Source organism: Syngnathus leptorhynchus, chromosome 7 (assembly GCF_054491065.1).
Source record: "Syngnathus leptorhynchus isolate UIUO chromosome 7, UIUO_Slep, whole genome shotgun sequence".
In the NCBI taxonomy this organism is placed as follows: Eukaryota; Metazoa; Chordata; class Actinopteri; order Syngnathiformes; family Syngnathidae; genus Syngnathus; species Syngnathus leptorhynchus.
This window is the reverse complement of record NC_141201.1, coordinates 365,658-386,232: the sequence shown is the minus strand read 5'-3', so window position 1 is coordinate 386,232 and position 20,575 is coordinate 365,658. Positions and strand designations below refer to the sequence as shown.

At 54.9% G+C, this 20,575-nt stretch overlaps 4 protein-coding genes across 7 annotated transcripts; 3 read left to right on the top strand and 1 right to left on the bottom strand.

The window, feature by feature from the left end:
- The first annotated feature begins 1,075 nt into the window (after positions 1–1,075).
- LOC147053936 (odorant receptor 131-2-like) lies at positions 1,076–2,056 on the top strand. Its single transcript, XM_085916952.1, has one exon. The coding sequence runs from the start codon at positions 1,076–1,078 to the stop codon at positions 2,054–2,056; it is 981 nt and encodes a 326-aa protein (XP_085773078.1).
- Positions 2,057–2,383: 327 nt separating this feature from the next.
- LOC147053935 (diablo IAP-binding mitochondrial protein-like) lies at positions 2,384–4,844 on the bottom strand. Its single transcript, XM_085916172.1, has 6 exons — positions 4,665–4,844; positions 4,264–4,387; positions 3,917–4,042; positions 3,564–3,674; positions 3,319–3,415; positions 2,384–3,249 (listed from the first exon to the last, which is right to left on the bottom strand). Exons 1-6 carry the CDS (start codon positions 4,775–4,777, stop codon positions 3,044–3,046), a joined length of 777 nt encoding a protein of 258 aa, XP_085772298.1. The 5' UTR covers positions 4,778–4,844; the 3' UTR covers positions 2,384–3,043.
- A 1,553-nt stretch (positions 4,845–6,397) lies between these two features.
- c2cd3 (C2 domain containing 3 centriole elongation regulator) lies at positions 6,398–17,583 on the top strand. Of its 4 annotated transcripts, none has more exons than XM_085917128.1 (32): positions 6,398–6,588; positions 7,086–7,355; positions 7,430–7,587; positions 7,845–7,999; positions 8,074–8,180; positions 8,416–8,548; positions 8,716–8,844; positions 9,021–9,162; positions 9,238–9,347; positions 9,429–9,602; positions 9,695–9,810; positions 9,927–10,045; positions 10,217–10,342; positions 10,557–10,913; positions 11,003–11,154; positions 11,285–11,531; positions 11,607–11,805; positions 11,874–12,057; positions 12,131–12,303; positions 12,524–12,659; positions 12,732–13,000; positions 13,231–13,308; positions 13,548–14,153; positions 14,251–14,604; positions 14,856–14,982; positions 15,065–15,335; positions 15,498–15,628; positions 15,713–15,859; positions 16,049–16,185; positions 16,270–16,663; positions 16,769–16,886; positions 17,437–17,583. In XM_085917128.1, exons 1-32 carry the CDS (start codon positions 6,534–6,536, stop codon positions 17,572–17,574), a joined length of 6,012 nt encoding a protein of 2,003 aa, XP_085773254.1. In that variant the 5' UTR covers positions 6,398–6,533; the 3' UTR covers positions 17,575–17,583. The 4 variants fall into 4 exon arrangements, with proteins under 4 accessions (XP_085773254.1, XP_085773252.1, XP_085773253.1 ...); XM_085917126.1 differs by having other exon boundaries at positions 16,016–16,185; XM_085917127.1 differs by having other exon boundaries at positions 9,021–9,177.
- A 434-nt stretch (positions 17,584–18,017) lies between these two features.
- Positions 18,018–20,458, top strand: LOC147053933 (dicarboxylate carrier UCP2-like). Its single transcript, XM_085917137.1, has 6 exons — positions 18,018–18,160; positions 18,697–18,907; positions 19,193–19,396; positions 19,491–19,592; positions 19,686–19,866; positions 20,090–20,458. Exons 1-6 carry the CDS (start codon positions 18,056–18,058, stop codon positions 20,202–20,204), a joined length of 918 nt encoding a protein of 305 aa, XP_085773263.1. The 5' UTR covers positions 18,018–18,055; the 3' UTR covers positions 20,205–20,458.
- Positions 20,459–20,575: the final 117 nt, after the last annotated feature.

Genomic DNA, 20,575 nt, shown 5'->3' with positions numbered 1-20,575 from the left:
GGCCAAAATACTTGGGCGTTTTTTGTTTCTGAGTATCTGAAAAGTGATGAAAATGTAACCCGTGACAAAACCAAGGGCCACCTGGCCTTACGTTCATTTGGAAAAGAATGACAGACATCATGACTATGTCAACAACAACTTCTGAATAATGAATGCTGCTGCTAATTAGTTTCACTGGACTTGATCATCAACACCCAGGACAATGTTTCAGGATGGCGTCCTTGGATACCAAAACACATGATGACACATTAAAACAACAACAATTTGAGTGGAGCTGCATAATTGCATCCCACGATGGCCAACATTTTGCACCAAAACACTCGACCCAAACGCTTTGAATAATGAATGAACGCTTTTCGATGTAATGAGTTTCACAGGGATTGTATGATCTTGGGAGATGAGTGACATGGACAAAATGAGCGTCGTTCTGCCCCAGGAGGTCGGCAAATTCTTCAAACAACCACTGCTAATTAAGTGCCGTCTAATGGTCCCTCGTGGTAAGAAAACATTCGTGGCCTGTTTGGACTGGCATCCAAAAAGAATCCACTCCAAAAGTCAAACATGTCAATCCGCTTGACAGCAATTTCATTGAAGAGACTTTTTGTCTTGATTGGCATGTCTACCGAGTTCCACGATGCTCAGCGAAGCTGGCTTTTGGGGCTGAACGCCATACGCCGTTACAGCTTGGGTAGTCAAACGTCTTCTTTCTTTGGACCGATGCAGCGGGCGTCCATATATTGTGGGTCTCGTTTATGTGTCGGCGGTTTGGCTTCCGCATTTCTCCATTTGCTTTACCGTCATCATGTCTTTCCTTCATTCAAGTTGAAAAGTTTGTCGGTCACTATGCACACACGCGCACACAGACTGAGGGGATGACTACGCCCCCGGGTCACCATGGCTGCCGCGGCGTGCATTTATTGGTGACGACGGATGGGAAAAGGGGCTACAAATTGGCCGGCCCTCCCTGCAAAGCTCAGCCTCGCTGGCGACTCAGCTGGCGACAAGGCTGGTGACTCGCTTGGCGACTCGGCTGGCGACTTTGCCCGTCCGTTCCCAAATAGTTCCTGCTTTACCAATGGCCGGCAACAGCTCGCTGGCGGCGAGCGGTAACCCTCAAGTCAGGTCTAACTTCAACATCATCTTAAACTTTATCCAGGTTTTGATCGCCGTCTTCCTCGCCGTCAACGTCTTCCAGCTGGTGGTTTTGCTCTCCAAGGTGCAGTTCACGTCGTCCATGCGCTACATCCTGTTCGGCAACATGCTGCTCAACGACTGCGGGTTCCTGCTGGTGAGCAACCTGCTGCTCCTCCTCTACTTCTTTGGCATCACCACCAATCTGCGGCTGTGCATGCTCATCTACTTCTTCCTGGCCGTCTCCAACATGGCCACGGCGTGCACCTTGACCGCCATGACCCTGGAGCGCTACGTGGCCGTGTGCGCGCCCCTGCGGCACGCCGACCTGTGCTCCGGCCGGCGAGCCCTGGGCGCCGTGGCGCTCGTCGGCGCCGTGAGCTCCGTACCCTCCCTGGTGTTCTTCGCGGCCATCCTCCCGTCGGTGATCGGCGGCCAATTTGCCGAGGAGCTCAGGTGCACCGTTCACAACCTAGAAGCGTACCCGTGGCACAACTACCTGAGGTCGGTCACGTTTTTCCTCTACTTCACGGCCATGGGCGCCGTCATCGTTTTCTGCTACGTGCGCATCATGAAGGCGGCCAAGGCGGCGTCGGCCGGGGACCGGGCGGCGTCCCGGAAAGGTCTGGGCACGGTGAGCCTTCACGCTTTCCAGCTGCTTCTGTGCCTCTTGTACCTGCTGGTCCCCATGGCGGAGAAGGCCATCGAGGGCCGGAATAGCGCCTTGTTTGAATACATCCGCATGTTCAACTACGTGGTGTTGATTCTCACCCCGCGCTGCCTGAGCCCTCTGGTCTACGGCCTCAGGGATGAGATGTTCTTCAAGGTGCTCAAGTCGTACGTGCTCTGCGGGCGTGCGAGGCAGGAAAGGCGACTTGTATGTTGCCGCCGCGGGCGCCGCCGTTCATGGCTTTCCAAGACCTAAAAGGAGACGATCGTCACCTTTTGTTCGTGGAAAGACAAAAAGCTACTCATCGAATCCAAAGTGCAACCTTTGAACGGACTTGTCTGAGCCTGTCTGCTTTCATGGCTGCGCTATTCTGATTGTGTGTCCATATTCTCAATGTTGCCTCATGTCTTGTGTGTAGTTAGAAAATGCAAAAGACTGTGAGCATTTTGTATATTTCCAGAAGAATGTTGACCTGATACCATAACCTCTTGTCTTGTGATTCTTCTTCTGCATTCTTTTCAAATTGTCTCTGTTAAGGGTGTCGTTCGATGCCTTTTGTGCAATTCAAATGAAAAGGCCATGTGTTGAAAACATATTTTATTTCTCATTTCCAGATGAGTGTTAACAGCACGGTGCAATGGATCAAATAAAAGCACTTATCATTATGATAAAGACATCCAACTTTGACAAATGAGTGCTTGAAACACAAGGTGCGCCATCACTTGACTGTAATCATATAATAAAAGCGAGAGTTGCAATTATAAATAAAAGCAAGACAACTGGACTCAAAGCAAATGGGCTCCCCCAAATGACATCGCAATGTTATGTCAAGAAATGAGCACAAAGAGGAAGTTTGACGACCTGGACCGTCGAATTTGCTCACAATCAATCAATCAATCAATCAATCAATCAATCAATCAATCAATCAATCAATCAACCAATCAACCAATCAATCAATCAATCAATCAGTCAATCAATCAAATAAATACGCTTTCACAACCAGGAATGACTTCCGTGGACACAACATGTAATTAGTTTGTCAAAGTGCCCTAACTCACTTCAACGGAGCTCCTATGACACCACGGTGGCACCAAAGCACCGTTTTTGTCTCATCTGGTTGATTGGGCACACTTGTTTCTCGACACAAGGATGCCGCTAGGTGGCGTCTAAACAAAACTCCTCAAGTTCCTCCACGCCTCCGAATGTTACAATGAACGTCACAAATGATTGACAACGTCCCCTTCAGTCTTCTCTCAGGTAGGCCTCGTGTATCTCCAGCTCGTCGGCGTCCTCCAGGGAGGAGGCGTACTCGGCCATCCTCTGGATCTCGTCCACTTTGGTCTCGGCCAGCTTCTTGTCCGCCGCCGCCGCCGCCTCGCGGGCTCGCTGGGTGTGCGAGCGCGCCAGCTGCACGTTGGCCGTCAAGATGACGGAGGCCTGCTCCGACCCTGAGGACGACAGGTGACGTCAGGCTGGGCTCACCGACGGCGTCTGGTGCGCGCCGGCGCCTCACTCACCGGACGCGCTCGCCGCCTCCGCCGTCATTTGGCACAAGTCGACGGCCTTGATCCAGGTGCTCTCGAAGCGTTTGCATTGGTCCAGATGCTGGCTGACCTGTCACGGACGCCATTCAAAGGTCAGACAACGCGCAGGGCTACGTGTCGCCCGGCCCGCCTCTTAAAACGCGGCGTGCGGAGACATTTTGCTGGTCTGATCAAACACGTTTGGTTGATTGTAACTTGATTCAGTGAGTTCAAGTGACCTGCGCTTTCTGTTGAGAGATGGCCCGCTGGAGCGCGTCCTCGTCGGCCGGGCTGACTTTCCCCAGCGAGATCAGGAAACGTCTTTGCAGAGCGATGCGCGTGTGCACGGCCTGAAAACCCAAAACACAGTGAAACTTGACAGCAGATGCAAAAGTGGGACTTGAGACTCGAGCCTCTCGTGACGTTGGCGCTACAAAGGAAGCAATTTGGCTCGATTGTCCGAAAATGACAAGATGTTTGGAATGGTCCCCGTGGCGGAGAAGGCCATCGAGGTCGACCTCGTGAGGTCTACCTCGATGGCCTTCTCCGGCAAATGACAAGATGTTTGGAATGGCTCGTGTCACGCTCTCACCTCAGCGTAGCCGTGGAGGGCGTCGACCAGCGCGAAGGTGCTCTGCGACAGGAGCGTGCCGGTGCCGTCGGCGACCAGCGACGTCGCCCTTCCGATCAGGGCGGCGTGCGTCAGCTGCTCCGCTTGCTGCCGGCCGGGACCAGTGCATTGTTAGCCTCTTCATCAAAGCTTTTTTTTTTTTTCCCTGCCTGACTCCGTTCATATTTGCATGCGTACGTGGAGCGAGCAAGGTGAGTTGTTCTGCACTCCTTTTTGTGTGCCGCATGCTCACGATGGAGATATGTTTACTATTGTTCTAAGAGAGGGCCGAGTAACACATGCACGCACGCATGCACGCACGCACGCACCTGCAAAGACGAGGTGTCCAGGTGGCTCGTGCTCGAAAGCGCCGCGCTTGTGCTTGAGCACATTTGCTGGGCCAGCAAATTGGGCTTTTCTGACTCTCTGCCGCTCAAGAGGACGCCCGCCGTGCTGCACAACAAAAAGGGATTGACTCACTTTCTTTTGTTTTGAAGGAAAAGAAAGGGAACAGCTTAAGAAAGAAGAAATGGTTCCTTCCCGAAGTTGAACGACACACATAACCGAGTCTTAGATGAACGTAATGGAAGTAGAATTAATCTGGGTTTTACCCCATCACCAGCCAATATTTTTAAACTAATATTGAACCTATGAAACATCTTAGGTGAATTGCAAATTTCAATTTTCACTCTGAATTCCCATTTGAAAAGATGATGGAGCAAAAAGGCACCTGAGCAATCGTGCGCTTGCTGCCTCTCTCCTGCTGCGAAGGTCTCGTCGCGAGGCCAAAAGTCGTCCGGCGCTCCGAACGGAACGTGTCGAAGGTGAACACACGGCTTGCATTTTGCTCAAATAAGCAGGAATAGGTGAGCCTTTTCTGTAGCTTTGGGACCCGCAGTTTGCTTGAGTAAGCGCCGCCGCCTCTATTTATGCAGCGGCGGGCGGGGCTGCGTCACATTGCGTAATCAAAGTCATTGATCTGTTGACTCTGCCTGCTGATGCGCTCGTTTCGCCTTATCTCAACCCTCCCCGAAAAAAACAGGCCACCGAGGCTACGTACGTGCATCTTGCAGAGTCTGATGCTGCGTGCCGTCACATCATCGTCTATGCGGGTGGTGAAGCAGCATGCGGTTCCTCCGCACACAGTATTCCGAGCATTTGAACATTTGCAATTTTCACGATGGTGTTTCGCTTCCGGCCTTGAAAACTACTCGCTGCCTTTGGTGTCGCAAGCGGGATCTGACGATTGACCCAACTTGCAAAACAACAAAAAGAATGGCTCTCGGTTTCCTTGGCCCAAACGATTGCAGCCTTCATCGTTGGTAGCAGAAGCGGGAACAACTGCAGTGCGCCTTTATTCATACTGCGCATTTGACAACAGCTACTCAATCCTATGACAAGACTTTCTATTTCTGGGGAGTACCACGCAGTAGAACAGCAGGCCACAACAACCGGCCTTAGGAGTTAGGAGCCAAGAAGGCCAGTTTTCACCAAAGCACAAGCCTCGCTGTGTCGTGTCGTAGCGTCGATTGAAGTCACGTCAAACCTAGCAAGCGGACCTCAGAAATGATTTCGGCGTGCACAATCGTTCAAAGGTGCGTGTCTGTGCCCTCGTTGTAAAAGGACGCGCTTCCATCTGCAAATCAAACACAAGAGATGCTTTGCGAGAACGCATTTCGTTGTCCGGCCAAAAATCGAGTGTGTCGACCGATTGGCCCATCCGCTCTGTGTTTGCTCTGTCAGTTTGTTTTGGACGCGGAGTCCTGCCGTGACGCAGAACTTGCGTAAATAAAAGAGGCCAGCGATTGCCCCCCCCCACCCCACCCCAGAGACACCCACCGCCACCAGAGTCAACGTGTTCGGTAAACAACGGGAGAACTGGAGGTTACTCAATCCTGTGACGTTAATGATCAGCTTGTCCGATAATTACTAACTGAAGCCAAACCTCATCGGGAGACCTTAGCAGAGAGACAAACAACTGAAAATCGGAAAAATCCAAACTTGTTGTTCTTACCAGTCCTGCAAAAAGCACAAATATGCAACTGTTCCAATCTACTCATTGACTGGTAGCACCAATTATCCAAAAGTTGACAGAAATCCCACCTCTGTTGATAATACTGACAGAAGGTGCAGGGTAGATCAATATTACAACTGAATTTCCCCCCGGCATCTACAAATTTAAGTATCTTCTACTACTACCACTACTACCAATAATAATAATAATAATAATTTCGTTTCATTCAAATGATCTTGTTGAATTTTCTTGTGGAAAGGCAATTTAATAACTTGGATATGTAGGCAAAAAACAAATAGGCATCAGGAGCCAAAGCGTCAACAACTTCAGGTTGAAAATATCTGCGTGCCGCCCTTAGTAAACTACATTTCCCGTCATGCCCTGGCGAGCGGCAACGGGGGCGGGACAGGAGTCGTGCGCAACCCAGTCAACAGTTGAGCGCGGGCAGCGGGACAGTTTGTTTGTGTACGTGCGTGCGCTCGCTCTTGGAGAGTGTTTCCTCACTTTGAACGGCTTAAATATGCTTACGGACGTCGGCATCGCCTCGTCGGCCACCTTCGCACGTCATATTCCCGACTTGGCGTCATGAAAAGCCGAAAACAGGGCTCGGTCAAAGCCACCGGGCTCACAAACCCGAAAGGTAAAACCTTGTTGTTAGCCGACCGGCTAGCTTGCTAAGTTGGCAAGAAGCTGTCGGCCCGGCTAGTGGGTGGCCACTATGTCATATTTTTGAAATAAATAATACGTTTTCAAATTTGGCTTCACCTTCCCGTCGTCGTTGTTGTTGTTGGAACGATAACAATACTCCAAAGGCAACATTTTAGGCTTCTGTTTTAGGATGATAGTCATCATGTCCTGCCTTGTACTTGTATACTGTGATGGTTTCCACCACCTTTGAACTTACAGAGGGCCGGCCTCATTCAAGCAGAAATGACGTCTCCACCAAGTCGTTATTGACACACAAAACCATCACTTGGATGGTGGGAGAATCAATGATGTGGCAAAGGGAGGGTCTCAAGTGGTAGCAGGCAGGACAGCGGCTCTCGGCGACCAGTGTTGCGAAAAACCCCACCGCCGCCCGGGCACACATCTAGCGTTCTCGTGGTATCTGACCGTGAACGGCCGTGTCTTTTGCAGCCCTGTGCGATGTGCCGGCCTCCACCAGCCTTCCCCCCCTCGTGGAAGGAGAGCCGCGCGGCTTCCTGCGCGTGACCGTGAGCCGTCTGCGCTGGAGCGTGGCCAGGCCTCCGCCGGTGACGCGGGTGCGTCTGCGCTGGTGGGGGGAGTCGTCGGACGGCACGCTCTTCATCCCCCGGGATGACGCATCTCCCTCGCACAAGAGCGCCAAAACCACGGCGCGCTTTCCCGTGCGCTGCGGCACCAAGCAGCTCACCTCCTACCTGGCAGGTAAACTGCGGCAGGAAGTGCCTGCGTCAAGCGATTTGGAAGATATCCATGACCTGACTTGCGGCTTGCAACAGATATGGCCAACTTGGTGCTGGAAGTATTGAGCAAGCAAGATTGTCTTCCCGTCGCGCACGCTCGAGTGCCGGACATCTCCCGCCTCTCCCAGTCGCAGCCCATCACCGGATTTTACGCCCTGGTGTCACCCGCCTCCAAGAAGCTCGGCCAGTTGGAGGTGGGACCGTGACGACTTTATAGGTGTATAACAAACCAACAAAATGTCCACCGGGGTATTTCCAACTTAATTCTGCCTGTCTCGATTTGCAAATGACGAGACGAGAGGCTCAACAGCGGTCATTATGTGTCGATTTGAGTCGGATGAACAAAAGCCTTGTGAATGTCCCCCAAGGCCTCGGCGGCCGTCGGCCACGTCGCTCGCGGTCTCCGTTGAGGATTTGGGCAAAGCTCAATGTCGCCTCCCTGCGCTTTTAGGTTTCGCTCCATTTGGAGCCTGTGGCCGGAGCGTCCCGCAAGCACGGCTCCGGCACCCACTTAAGTAGCAACGTTCCTCACGTGGCCACCCTTGACAAGGCTCCGCCAACCGCCACCGACAAATCGTACGTGAGCGGCGGTGGAAATACGTTCAGGTTTGTCAAGGAGCGTTTTCACATCGGCGCCCGGAGAAAAAAAAACAAGACGCTGATGCAATTTCTGTTTTCAGAGGGAAAGATGGCCCGCGGACGCGTCGAGATGAGACCGTGGAGAACTTCAAGTTGCAAGCGGACGGTCAAAAAGAGGACGGTCAGCCGAGAAATGACATCCTGTCGGGTGGGTGACAAAAAAGATTGACTCGTCTGTGACGGTTTCAACAAGTTAGACGAGGAGCGTTATGGCCACGCATCTGATGATGCGACTGCATGTTAGGCTTAAAGTGTCCAATGTTTTTCCCAGAAAAGGAGCACATTTTCTTGGAAAAGCGCAGCCGTCCGTGTTTTGCTTTCAGTGCGGCTCTAGTCTTATTTGCTGGCGGTCCGACTAACGTACCCCGTTGTCTTGGCCTCAGTCATTTTGGAGCGTGGCAGCAAACTTCGGGACGCTATGCTTGTGTCAGCGTTGAAAAGCGACATGGACGCTGCCCCGGTTCTCAAAGACCTCCAACTGCCTCTGCAGAGGGACAACGCCAGAGCGCCTTCCACGTGAGTGACGCAACAAGGCACGACGGAACGACTATTTGCCGGAGGATAGCGCTTACATTAAATGAGCAAGCTTCATCGTAGACGTGCTGGAGTTACCTCTGGGCCTGAGCACCTTTTGCATCGCCTGCTACGAGTAGACCCTTTCGTGGCTCTTCGAATGTTTTCAGGCCCTCCGAAGCGGTCCTCGAAAACGATCCCCCACACGCCCAGGCCGACGACGACGAGGCCGGAGACCGCCGCCGCCTCGGTTCTTCGCCTGACGTGGACCTCAGAGCTGTGGATCTCCTCCTCGGCAGGTGCGTGCCTTAACTGTACGAGTGCTTTCAATGGGCTCAGGCTGGCCTTGCAAAGTTAATGGGAAGTAATAAAGCGGCAATTGACCAAATCAAAGCAACTTGTAGCTCCTTCCGAGACTCCACTGAAATAGCTCAAGTGGAACATTTGAAAGGTGTCACGTTGGTCCTCTGCTCAGGCGGAAGACTCCGCCTCCGTGGCAGGGCGAGGGCTCCTTCCCCGACACTCTGTCCATTCACAGCAGCGCGAGCGGAGACAGCGAGCTTGGCGACCCGCAGTACGATCACAGCTTGCTGGAAAATCTCTTCTACAAAACCCCCGTCGGTAGTCCACAGGTGTGTCAAAAAGACAGACGGCCCAATTTCGTCTTGAAAAGAGGCATTCCTGTGATGCAGATGTCAGATTTGAGAGCAGACGAGGCAGCGGCCGACGGCCAAGGGCAGACCGAGAGTCCGTGGGCGACAGACAAACAGTCGAGGCCGCCTGCGTCCACCACGGGCGACGAGTAAGGCTCTTCCTACCTGCCCGCGCGGCTCGAATGTGTCTAGGGCAAACACAAACGTGTCTTGTCGGAACCTTTGTCCAGCGTCGTCGCGGCGGATACGGGCACTCCTCTGAGTCAGGAGCGGCTGACCTTTCTGACTTCCATGCGATCGATCAAAGTGACCGTCTGCTCCTTGAGCGTGCCGGCGTGCTGCGCCAGCCCCCCGACCGAGAAGCCCTCGAGCAAATCTCCTTCGCTGTTACGTAGAAAGAAGTGGTGGGTGGGCTGACGTCTGCACCGTGATGCGCTTTGCTTGATTCTCGTTCAAGCGTAGCGCTCAAGAATGATGCCGACCCTCTTTTCGCCAGCACCTATTTTGTGGAGTATACCTTCCCCAAGACTTCCTCCTCCGGTCGACACGGCCCAAGCGTGGTGCCGGGCGTGGAGGTGACCAGAGCCGCTTCCAGTAACGTCACAGAAGGAGGTGCAGCCCGCAGCATGCTGGCCAGGCGGCCGGCCGGCGCTCGCTCGTGTACTTTTTGTTTGTCGCTTTGGGCGCTGGCTGGACATCTGACATGCTTCTCTTTGTGCCTTTCAAAGCGGTGAGCTTCAATCAGCTCTCGGTGTTTCCCGTCCGCTTCAGCAAAAGCGCGGTGGAAGTCTGGTGGTCGACCGAGCTGCTTTTTCGAATTTACGTCCGAAAAAATGACCAAAAGAAAGTGAGCGCACGACGACAAAATGATGATGATGATGATGAAACTAATACAAAATGCCTTTCAAAGGGACATTTTGGTCATCGACAGTAAAATCTGAAGGGGAAAGAAACGGTTCCTTTTCTTGTAAATGAAACGCTCAGAATAGCAACGATCAAATCGCTGTTGTCGCCGCAGGCCGTCGTCATCGGAGAGGCCTCTCATCCGCTGCGAAGTCTGCTGCAGAGCCGACGGCTCGGCCAGTCGCTGGCGCTGCCGGTGCGCGCCGTGGACGGCGCTGTGCGACAACTCTGTCTTCTCAAGGTAAAGGAATATAGGCTGGAAACTTGACACTCTTACCCCAGTAGTTAGTCATTTTGTTGCAAAAATAAAGTTCGATTCTGAATTCAGTTAGCATTTTTCAACAAGCAAAGTCGTCATCTTATGCAATCTAGTTTTTCTCAAGAATTTTCTTTTCAAGAATAAACTTGTGTTTGTGAAGAAAGAATTGTTGAGCGGGAATGTGGCCTCTCCCCAGGTGCTGCTCGAACTTGCTACCGGCAACAGAGACTCTGAAATGTGTGAAAAAAGAGAAGATTCGTCCTCGCGATGTCCACCTCCACAGTCCTCGCAATGCCTCGAGTTTTGCTCGGAGGAGCCAGCCGCTCGCTCTTCGGAAGACTCGGCCCCCAAATGCTCGGCGGTAACCCTTCCCTGCGCGTCGCCCGAGGTCCTGCTGCACACGCTGCTGATGGTGCCGGACGGCAAGAACTTTAGCGGTGGGCCGGCGCGGAACGTCAACGTGTATTTGAACTGCAAGATGTTCTGGTGCGACGAGGTGGCCAGGTCTGTGGTCAGCTGGGGACGCGCCAACCCTTCCTTTAACTTTGTCCAGGTGGGATGTGATGGAAAGCATCAAAGTGAATGTCCCAAAAAGAAATACGCGACGGCCGCAAGTAAACATTTGCCCTTTGCTGCCTGAAGGTAACTCCCGTGGCTTTGACGGCGCACTTACTGGAGCGGTTGAGGAACAACGTGATGGTGATCGAAGTTTGGCAGAAGACGGGCGGCTCCGGCCACGAGGGACTCCTCGGTCTGGTGAAGCTGCCTCTACACCAGTTCTACATGTCCTTCAGGCACGTTCGGCATACGTCTCTCTGCTACCGGCCTGTGCTTTTTGCTCCGAGAGCTAGCTGGCTTCTGTGAATTTCTTTGAACGTTCATTTGGCGACATGCTCGGTCTCCACTTGTATTTTTCCCATGCAGGGATCCAAAGATCGCCCAGCTCCTTCTGCAGGCGCAGTACCCCGTTTTAGGGGTGGACTGCTACATGCCGGTGGTGGACGTGTTCTCGGGTGGCTGCCGAGGCAGCCTCCGGGTGACGCTGGCCATGGGCCTCTGCGAGCAGGTGCTCGCCCTGCAGCGCGCCAGAGACGAAGAGGGCGAGACGCCGGGCCGCCCGCCCCTCAGACCCCTTCGCCTGCTCGAGCACCAGCCCGGCCCGCCCGCCAAGGTTTGGTGCTTTCCATCCCGAGACGTCCGCGTAATGGTTATCCATATGTTGCTCATGTTTGTCAACAATACGCAGACGGCAGGCTACTTCCGGGCGGCCGACTCGAGCGCTTCCCGTCTGGCGATGATCGAGCACGAGTTCACGATCAGGGTGGAAAAGGTGACGGGCCTGACTCCCCTGCAGTCGACGGTGTGGGGGGAGGCCGACTGTTACGTCCGGTACGCCTTCCCCTGCCAGGAGAGCGACGATGTGGACGCCACGCTCCACGAGTACAGTGAGCAGCTTTTTACTCACGTCCACACGTTTCAGGGTCATTCCTCCGTATCAATCATCTCTTCGCAGACATGGACCTGAAGCCTTTTCGCACCGCCACCACCCTGTGCGTGCCCGACCCGGTGTTTGGCCACACGGAGACGCACGCCCTCTTGGCTCCCGAAGGCGTTCCCGTTCAGAAGCTCCTGCTCAGCTCTCTTTCCAGCCAGGGTCTGAGCGGCGGCGGCGGCGTCCATTTTGAAGTGTGGTGCAGGTTTGTAGCCGTCGCTCAGCAACGCTCGGAGGGAACGGCGACAGCCTTTGATTGGCTTCCGTTCCCGCCGCAGATACTATTATCCCAATGTGCGAGAGCAGCTGGTGGCCAAAGGAATTTTGCCCTTGTCCAAACTGTGCGCCATGGTCACCATGCAGGGACGGCATCCCGCCGAGGCCCAGATGCTCTCCATACCTCTGCTCCCCACGGCGGACGACTTGACGGCGCATCAGCCTCTACCCTCTGGTCTGCACTTTCAACCTTTGATCTCAAACTAGAGCCAAAACAGTCCCTCATCTGCAAGCGGAAGGACGGCCTTTCCGTGAACAAATCTCAAGCATAGCCGCCGTTGCTTTTGCCAGCGTTCGTGGCTCACCTTGCTCATCTTGCTATTGCTGGCTCCCAGTTGCGTGTTTGGCCATTCCCAGTCAAACTCTGAATCTATCCTTGGCGTGTGTTTTGTCAGGCCTCCTGGACGTGTGCGTTCGCTACAACTACCGGCCTGCGAGAGCGGACGCGCCCGCCGCCAGAGGAGCCGCCTCCTGTCCCGTGACCCTCGTGCTTCAAGTGCACAGAGCGTGCGGTTTGCAGGCAGCGGCCAGGTACGCCGGCCCTTTTTCCCGCGCCTCCATTCGCCGGCCGCTCACGCACGCCCTATCTCTCGGTCTGCGCAGAGCCGTAGCCCAGCGAGACGAAAGGTACGACTACTTTGCCGGCGTGGGCGTCAACTCCTACGTGAGCGTCCGCTTGTCCTTCTTGCCCGACGACGAGCCCACGCGCACCCGCGTGGCCGCCAGGACCTTCTGCCCCGAGTTTGAGCACCTCGCCGAGGTGCGCTGCCACGCGCTGGTCCGCAAGAGCGGCGGTGAAACCTGCAGCCTGGCCGAGCAGCTGGCCGAAGCTTGGGCCGTCTTCACCGTCTGGAATAAAGACAGCCGCCGAGGTCGGTTCAATCTGTAATTTGGTGTTTCCCGACATACCTATTGTGAGCCAAGGCGTGCTTTTTACATGGCAAAGACCTTAGGGCACACCACCCAACATAAAAGATTCTGTGGTATATTCATTTGCGACTTTCAGCCCCGGTCCTGCTTGACAAGTACGAACGCTGTCCAACGATGGGCGCAAATGGAGCTGCAACGTGAACGTTGCCCTAGCCTCTCGTTTTGTGCGCAGGTGCGACTTGCAGGCCTCCTGATGTGATGTTGGGCACAGTGAAAATCCAGCTGGCGGACCTCCTGCGGAAAACCACAGGTGTGCTGCTCTGCGCTCGATGGGAAAGACGCCACAATTGAGTTCGATTGATGAATTGACCGAGTGAAGGGTTGAAATAACGTTCATCGCAAATGACCCATCCAGAACGTCGCTTATGGGTCCCGACCGACCCTCCGATTGCCAATCATTCCTTTATGGTCATCGGCAAAAATGATTTGTTCAGCATTCCTACAAATATCTGAGACTCAAACTTTAATGGCGCTCGCTTCCACGTCCAGGTATTTCCGGCTGGTTCGGCATCTCCGCTGCCCGGGAATCTCCTCAAAGTCAGCACGCGTCGCTCGGCGGCTTGGAGATCTCCGTCGGCTTCGCCCACCGCTCGGAGCGGGAGCGGCTCATTCGCGTGGCTCGGGATTTGGGCTGGGATGCGACCCGGGCTCAGGTGGACTGTGACGAGCCGGGCGCCTGGGAGCCGAGCGGCAGGAAGTTATCCCTGACCTTGTCCGTACCCAGAGCCTGGTTACCGCTCCGCTGCCTGCTCCTGCCGGGCCACGACTCCCTGCAGCGCTCCACCTACTGTTACCTCCGTTACAAGTTCTACCAGCACGAGGCCTTCTGCTCGCACATGAAGCACCCGTGCGCCGGCGAGGCGACCGAGGGCGACCGGGCCACCGTGACCTTCCAGGGGAGTCGCACGCTGGAGCTGATGAGCTCGCAGCCGCTCTTGTGGTACCTTCGAGAGGAGAGGCTGGAGGTCCAGGTGTGGGTGGCTTTCCAGAAGGACAAAGGCCAGAGGCCCCGGGACACGGACCGCCTGCTGGGCTCCGCCTTCGTGGATCTGTCCTCGCTCGCCAAGGCTCACGGGCACAAGTTGACTCTCAGTGGTATGAAATAGGCAGCCATTTGATTTATGTGTGTGCAGCGTGCAAGGATGATAACAAAAACAAATGGCTGATATTCTTTCCCGTTTCTGCTCGTTAGGCGTGTATCCGCTGTTCAGGCGCTCGGCGGCAGACCTGCAGGGCGCCGCTCTGCGGGTGCACATCAGCCTGACCGCCGACGCTCACCTCCCGACGGCGGAAGACCCCCCGGCGGACTCCGACAGCCAGGAAGAAACCTTAGTCGAGGAGCCGCCAGCGCCGCCAACGCCGCCGCCAACGCCGCCGCCAACGGCACCGCCAACGGCACCGCCGCCGCCTCCCCTGTCGCCTCAACCGACGCAAAGCCAAACCACCCAAGATGAGGCCTCGCCGCGCGCCGCCCAAGTGATGAGTGACGACTTGTCGTTCCCGGTCACGCTTGCCGTGCACGGGGCTAAGAACCTCAGTCTAAATGGTGAGCATGTCAAATCGTGGTTGGCAGGGTAAACCCTCAACCTGAGCCAAATTTGAGTTGAAAACTTCATTTGAAATTTCAGCTGCGATACTCGCTCACCGCGCCGACCGACCCTATTCCTGAGGTCGCTCACTCGGCACCGCCCCTTTTAAACTACAAAACAATAGACTCGCACCGGGTGCCGTGTCATCACCATTTCAACGCAACGCGCTCTGTGAGTAAGAACTTGCCTCTCCCTGCTTTTCTGCTAGGCGAGAGCGGCGAAGGGACGCTACGCTGCTACGTCTCGTACGTCGTCGCCGACTCGGCGGAACCCGTGTCCACGGCTGTGGCGGCCCAAAGCGACCGGCCCGTGTGGGACCATCAACACGACTGCCGGTGGGTGCCGTTCTCCCCAGAAAGGATGGCGCAAATCTCCGCAGCGGGCCGCTTGACCACGCCTTTCTTTTGAATTCATCAGGCTGTCCAAGCAGCTCCTCCTCGACCCTCAACAGAGCTTGGTGTTCAAAGTCTGGCACAAAGGCGGCGCCGAAGCGGAGCGGGCCGTCGGTTTCGCTTCTGTCGACCTGACCCCGTTGCTGTGCGGCCTGCGCTCGCTGTGCGGCTGGTACAACGTCACCGACTTTGCCGGCCATTGCCGCGGTCAGCTCAAAGTGAGCGTCCAGCCGCTGGAGTGGGTGCAGGACCTCCGAGGGCAGAGGAAAGCAGCAGCCGCCGCCGCGGACGCCGAGGTACGCGATACAATTGTCCCGTCTTTGGCAGAACACCTCAGTCCAAGAAAGAAAGTGTATATTTGTCAACAGAAGGCGCGCTTGCTTCAGTCGGGCATTTTGAAAGAAATGCCTCGACGAACAGAAGTTCCTCTGTTTGAGTCCCGTGTGTTGCGCTCACAGCCTTCATCGCACTCGATGCCTCGCAGCTACCGGACCAGCGCCACCTACAGCAGCTTCCCTTCCCACATCAGTCGATACCCCGAGCAGCACATCTCCTCCCCCGAGCGCGTGGACGCCGTCTTTCCCCAAAGGTAGGCGTCGCCGCCTTTTGATCATTTCATCCACGATGGCACGCACCGAGACAAAACGTGCACTTTTTGCCATCCCTCGACCAGCTCGGCGCCCAGCGAGAGCGAGCGCCACGACGAGCACATGCAAAAGGTGCGTCTTCACCATCAGAGCCTTCAAGAGCAGGCCGGCCTTCAGTCGGGCAGCGGCGATGAGCTCACCCCCTCCGGCTCTCTGCTCTTCTCCACAATCAGGTAGTTTCAAAAGATTGCGCCCTCCCCGCTATATCCTCTGCACATTCAATATCTCCCTTCGCCCAAGCAGGTCCCGCTGCCGCTCATTTTTCAAGTTCACTAGACATTGCCGTGGCACAAAGCCCGGCTCCTCACCCTTTTTTTCCCCTCCCAAAGCGGTGAAGTTAAACCAAGCGTCTCAACACGCAGGAAGATTATGAGCGAGCAAGACAACATCCAGAGATATTTCAGCAGCAAGATCGCGCCGCCCGCCTTCCTGACGGCCTCGGAGCCAGACGAGCGGGAGGGCGACGCGCCGCAGCTTCTCCTCACGTCCCCACGCAATGGTGAGCCGCTAACTCGGCGGAATCTTTGAAGATCTGTTGAATTTCTTTCCAAACTCAAATCACTTGTGTGCTTTTCAACGGAAGGTCAAAGCCAAGAGGCCATTTGCTCCATCCTCCGTAGTAGGGCAGCCAAAGAGAAGCACGCAGACGCGAGCTCCAGCCCACGCGCCGCTTACTCTCGCCGGCCGTCCTTTCCGACATCTCGGTCTGAGGAAAAAGAGAGTGAGGAAGCGGAAACCACCGACGGCGATGAGGAACGTCCATCACGGAGCAGCAGCGACGAGGAGGACGATTACGAGGAAGTGGTGGTGGAGCCCAGGCATTTGAATGAGCTGCCCATTTCCACCCCTAAGAGGGCTTTGCAGAATAGCCTTCCGTCACACCCCGACAGCACGGACGAGTCCGCGGAGGACGCCTCGATCTCTCCGAGCGAGGACGACGCGGCCGGCGCCGGAGGTTCCGCGCCGCCCAAACAAGTGTATCCTTCCTTCATTGCTAGATTTGTACCTCCAGCAAACAAGCTCTCGAGCGGGGCGAGTGGGATGCCATCAGGTGTTTCTTCTTTGACTCTTGGGGTCCAAAGCTCGCTTCCCAACTTCTTCCTGCCCTCTCAGCAGCTGGAGGCCTCGCTGAGAGTGGTACGCTTGGCGCCCTCCTTCTCCAATTCATCTGGCGGCGGCAGTGGCGGCAGCGGTGACACAGTGAGTACCCATTGTTCATTCTTGGCCCAGGCACCGAAAGCTTTTGACACAAACGTGAAAGCCGAGGCAAGGCCATAGATTTGCGCCACTTTGGCTGGATGGCGTCTTTCTCGCGCACACACACACACACACACACACACCGCGGATTATGAATCAATAATCATTAGGTAAGAAGCATGCATTCATCTGCCAGCCTTTGTGGCTGCGTTCCATCATACAAGCTGTCTAATAGAATCATAATCAGCAAGTGCGTTTTGAGTCTGCAGTGTTGTCAAAGCGCTTGTGAAAGTCATGTTAGCCAGAAAGCCATTACGCCGGCGGGTCTAGAATGGCTTCTCTTGCTTGCTTTCTCTTCTTTCCCTCTCTGTCTTTGCTTCTTTTCCTCTGAGCGGGGTGCCGTAGTGCATCTTGATCCAACGCTGGGGTGCTTTGGTTTTTCACCTTCATTTCAATGGGAAGATGCTTTGAATTGACACATTGATCATCATCTTGGTTTGGTGTTTTGCATCGCTGAAGCTGCTTTTTCTTGCGCCCTGCTTCTCGTCGACAGGAGCGCGGCCCGACTCCGCCTCGAATTCCTCGCAGGGGTCCTCGGCACTGTCCCGACATGTCGCCCACTTCCAGGAAGAGGCAGACGGAAAGGTTTGCCAGAATATGCGCCGCTCGCTTGGACGACGACGACGACTAGCACGTGTCGCCAGGTTGCGTGCGTGCGTGCGTGCGTGCGTGCGTGCGTGCGTGCGTGTGTGCGTGTGTTTTTATGTATAGAAATGGCAGCTTGGATGGGCTGCTATCAAGTAAGTGTCATACTTTGTATTTTTGGAAATAAATATGAATTGAAGAAGTTTGCTGTCGTCACTAGAAGGGACTCGTGACGCTCGAAAGGCGAGGCGGAACAAAGGCAAATAGTTGCACAGTACATGCATGCGGGCGTGTCTGCCGCGCGCACACGCACGCACACGCACGCCATTGACTGAGTGGCCCGGCGCCGCCTCTGCCGCTTTTGTCTTTTGGCAACGGCGTGACAATCTGCAGCTGGTGTGCAGCTCAAGGTGCCAGACCTGCACCCAGCCAAGGAACTCCCCACAGACGCTAGTCGGCGACTAGTTTGGCCGGGGCCTCGCCTCGCCTCTTTTTGTGCACTCAGCCGGACTTTTTCTTTTTCCAACATGGTCGCCGAACCGGCGGCCATCAAGATCGTTTCGGCCGGGTTGGCCGGCTGCGTGGCCGACCTGGTCACCTTCCCGCTGGACACGGCCAAAGTCAGACTGCAGGTGAGCCCGAAACGCTTTTGCTTTGTTTGCACGTTTGCTTGAAGGCTCATCAAAAAGGTTTGGTAGATGGTTGTCACAAAGATTTCGGGAGGTTTTACTAAAGAATGAAGGCAAGTGGAGCCTTGTTTGTTGCATGATTTGCAAGGTATGGGCCATCACACACCGTGCTGCGTAAAACACCTTTGCAGTTTGCCTCCGGTGCTTTGGTCTAGTTTTGGTCCGAGACTTGTGCAATGCACGTTTGATTCCGCTTGACAAAACCGGCACATCGTTGGATTGGATTTATCTAGGCTTTATTTGTCCAGGTAAGACAACTGTCAGTAGACAGCAGCGTCAATCAAATCAAAGAAAAACACTTTTGCAGGCGGCTCATTGACACAACAGCATTGAGCGGGAACTCAACTCAAATGGGAGGGAGCCTCGTACTCGTGAGGGATTTGATTCTTGCCCTTTGAAATCGGACGGCTCCACATAAGCGCCCAACGGGTGGGTTGACTGGGCCGATCGATGTGCCAGTTGTCCGTCTTTTTTTTTAGATTCAAGGCGAGTCGGAGCCCTTGGCGGTGGGAGGCCAGAGGGCCACGTACAGAGGCGTGACGGGCACCATCTTCACCATCGTGAGGAGCGAGGGGCCCCGGGGCCTCTACAGCGGACTGGTGGCCGGCCTGCACAGACAGATGAGCTTCGCCTCGGTACGAGTGGGCCTCTATGACACCGTGAAGCACTTCTACAGCGGAGGCTCAGAGAGTAAGAGACTCAAACAAAAAAGGCAGCGCTGACTGAAAACAGTGAACGAACGCAGCGCTCGCACATTGCTCACATTGTTTCGAAGCGTGCCTAAAAACAGGAAAAGCAACGAGGTACTCGCTCAAATTCAAATGGTAGCTTCCGGCTCACCCGTCTGTCACCCCAATCAGGACAAGCAGATGGAATGGAAAATTCACAGAATAAATGGGCAGGGCAGGGCAGGGCCAACCTTTGCCCTCGGACGCTTTGAGTTGCTCTCATTCCCGAGCGCCGCCGCTTTCACAGGCGCCGGCGTCGCGGCCCGCTTGCTGGCGGGCAGCACCACGGGCGCCATGGCGGTGGTGGCGGCCCAGCCCACCGACGTGGTCAAAGTCCGCTTCCAGGCGCAGGCGCGCCTGCCCCGGGGCGGCTCGGCCACCAGGTACGCCGGCACCTTGGACGCCTACAGGACCATAGCCAGGGACGAGGGGCTCCGAGGTCTGTGGAAAGGTAAAGGTGGCTCGGGACGCGCCCGTCCGTCCGTCCGTCCGTCCGTGTGAGACACAAAGAATGAACCGTGAATGTCAGACATCATCGTGCGCAGGTTGTCTGCCAAACATGGCCCGCAACGCCATCGTGAATTGCTGCGAGATGGTCACCTATGACATCATCAAGGAGCGCATCCTGCAGTACAAGCTGATGACGGGCAAGTAGAACCTCACCAGAGAAACGGTTGCGCTCGTCCCAAGACCCTCGTGCACGCCATCTGCCTTATGCAATTTCTACATCCCCTCACCAGACAACATGCCGTGCCACTTCACGGCGGCCTTCGCCGCCGGCTTCTGCACCACGGTGGTGGCGTCCCCGGTGGACGTGATCAAAACGCGCTACATGAACTCGTTTCCGGGCCAGTACGGCGGCGCCGTCAACTGTGCCTTCACCATGCTGCTGAAAGAGGGGGCCTCCGCCTTCTATAAGGGGTACGTCCGTAGTCCTCCGCCGGCCGGAAGACAGACAGACAGACAGACGGGCTTGCAAAAGCTTGTTTGTGAAATGCAATTTTGCAAACCACCAAAGGATAGGCCCCGAGTCTCGACTTTTCAATCTTTCAACAAAAAATTGGAAATCTTTTGTTAGGTGTGGCACCCAATATTTTGTGCAAATGACAAAAATGAACTTTTTTTTTTTTTTTTTCTGTTTCAGATTCACCGCCTCCTTCCTCCGCTTGGGCTCGTGGAACATCGTTATGTTCATGAGCTACGAGCAAGTTAAAAGAGGTGCGGCGAAATTGCACAAGTCCTTGGAGTCTTCGTTGTAACCTGTCTGGCGGGTCGCGGCCCTGTATTTTAAGACAGATGGAATGGCCACGGGAAAGCCCTGGGCTCGGACCTCTCCCGTGATGACAAATTGGGCATCGTCTTCATGTCATTCTTCAAATTGTCTTGGCTTTTCTAATATTTGAACCCTTTTTACTCGTCTGATTTGAAAGGGAGCCATGTGTCGCTTTGTTTTCTAATTTATACGGAATGTAATATGACCTCGGCGTTCATCCAAATAAATGGAAGTTGGGTTGTTAGGCTGTTGAAAGAAACTATGACTACAATGCGGCTCGCTACAAGTTTTTCAGGAAGGTTCTCTTTGACCGCATCTGAAATTGAGCCGCCGGGGACGACCCGCTGAGAGCACGTG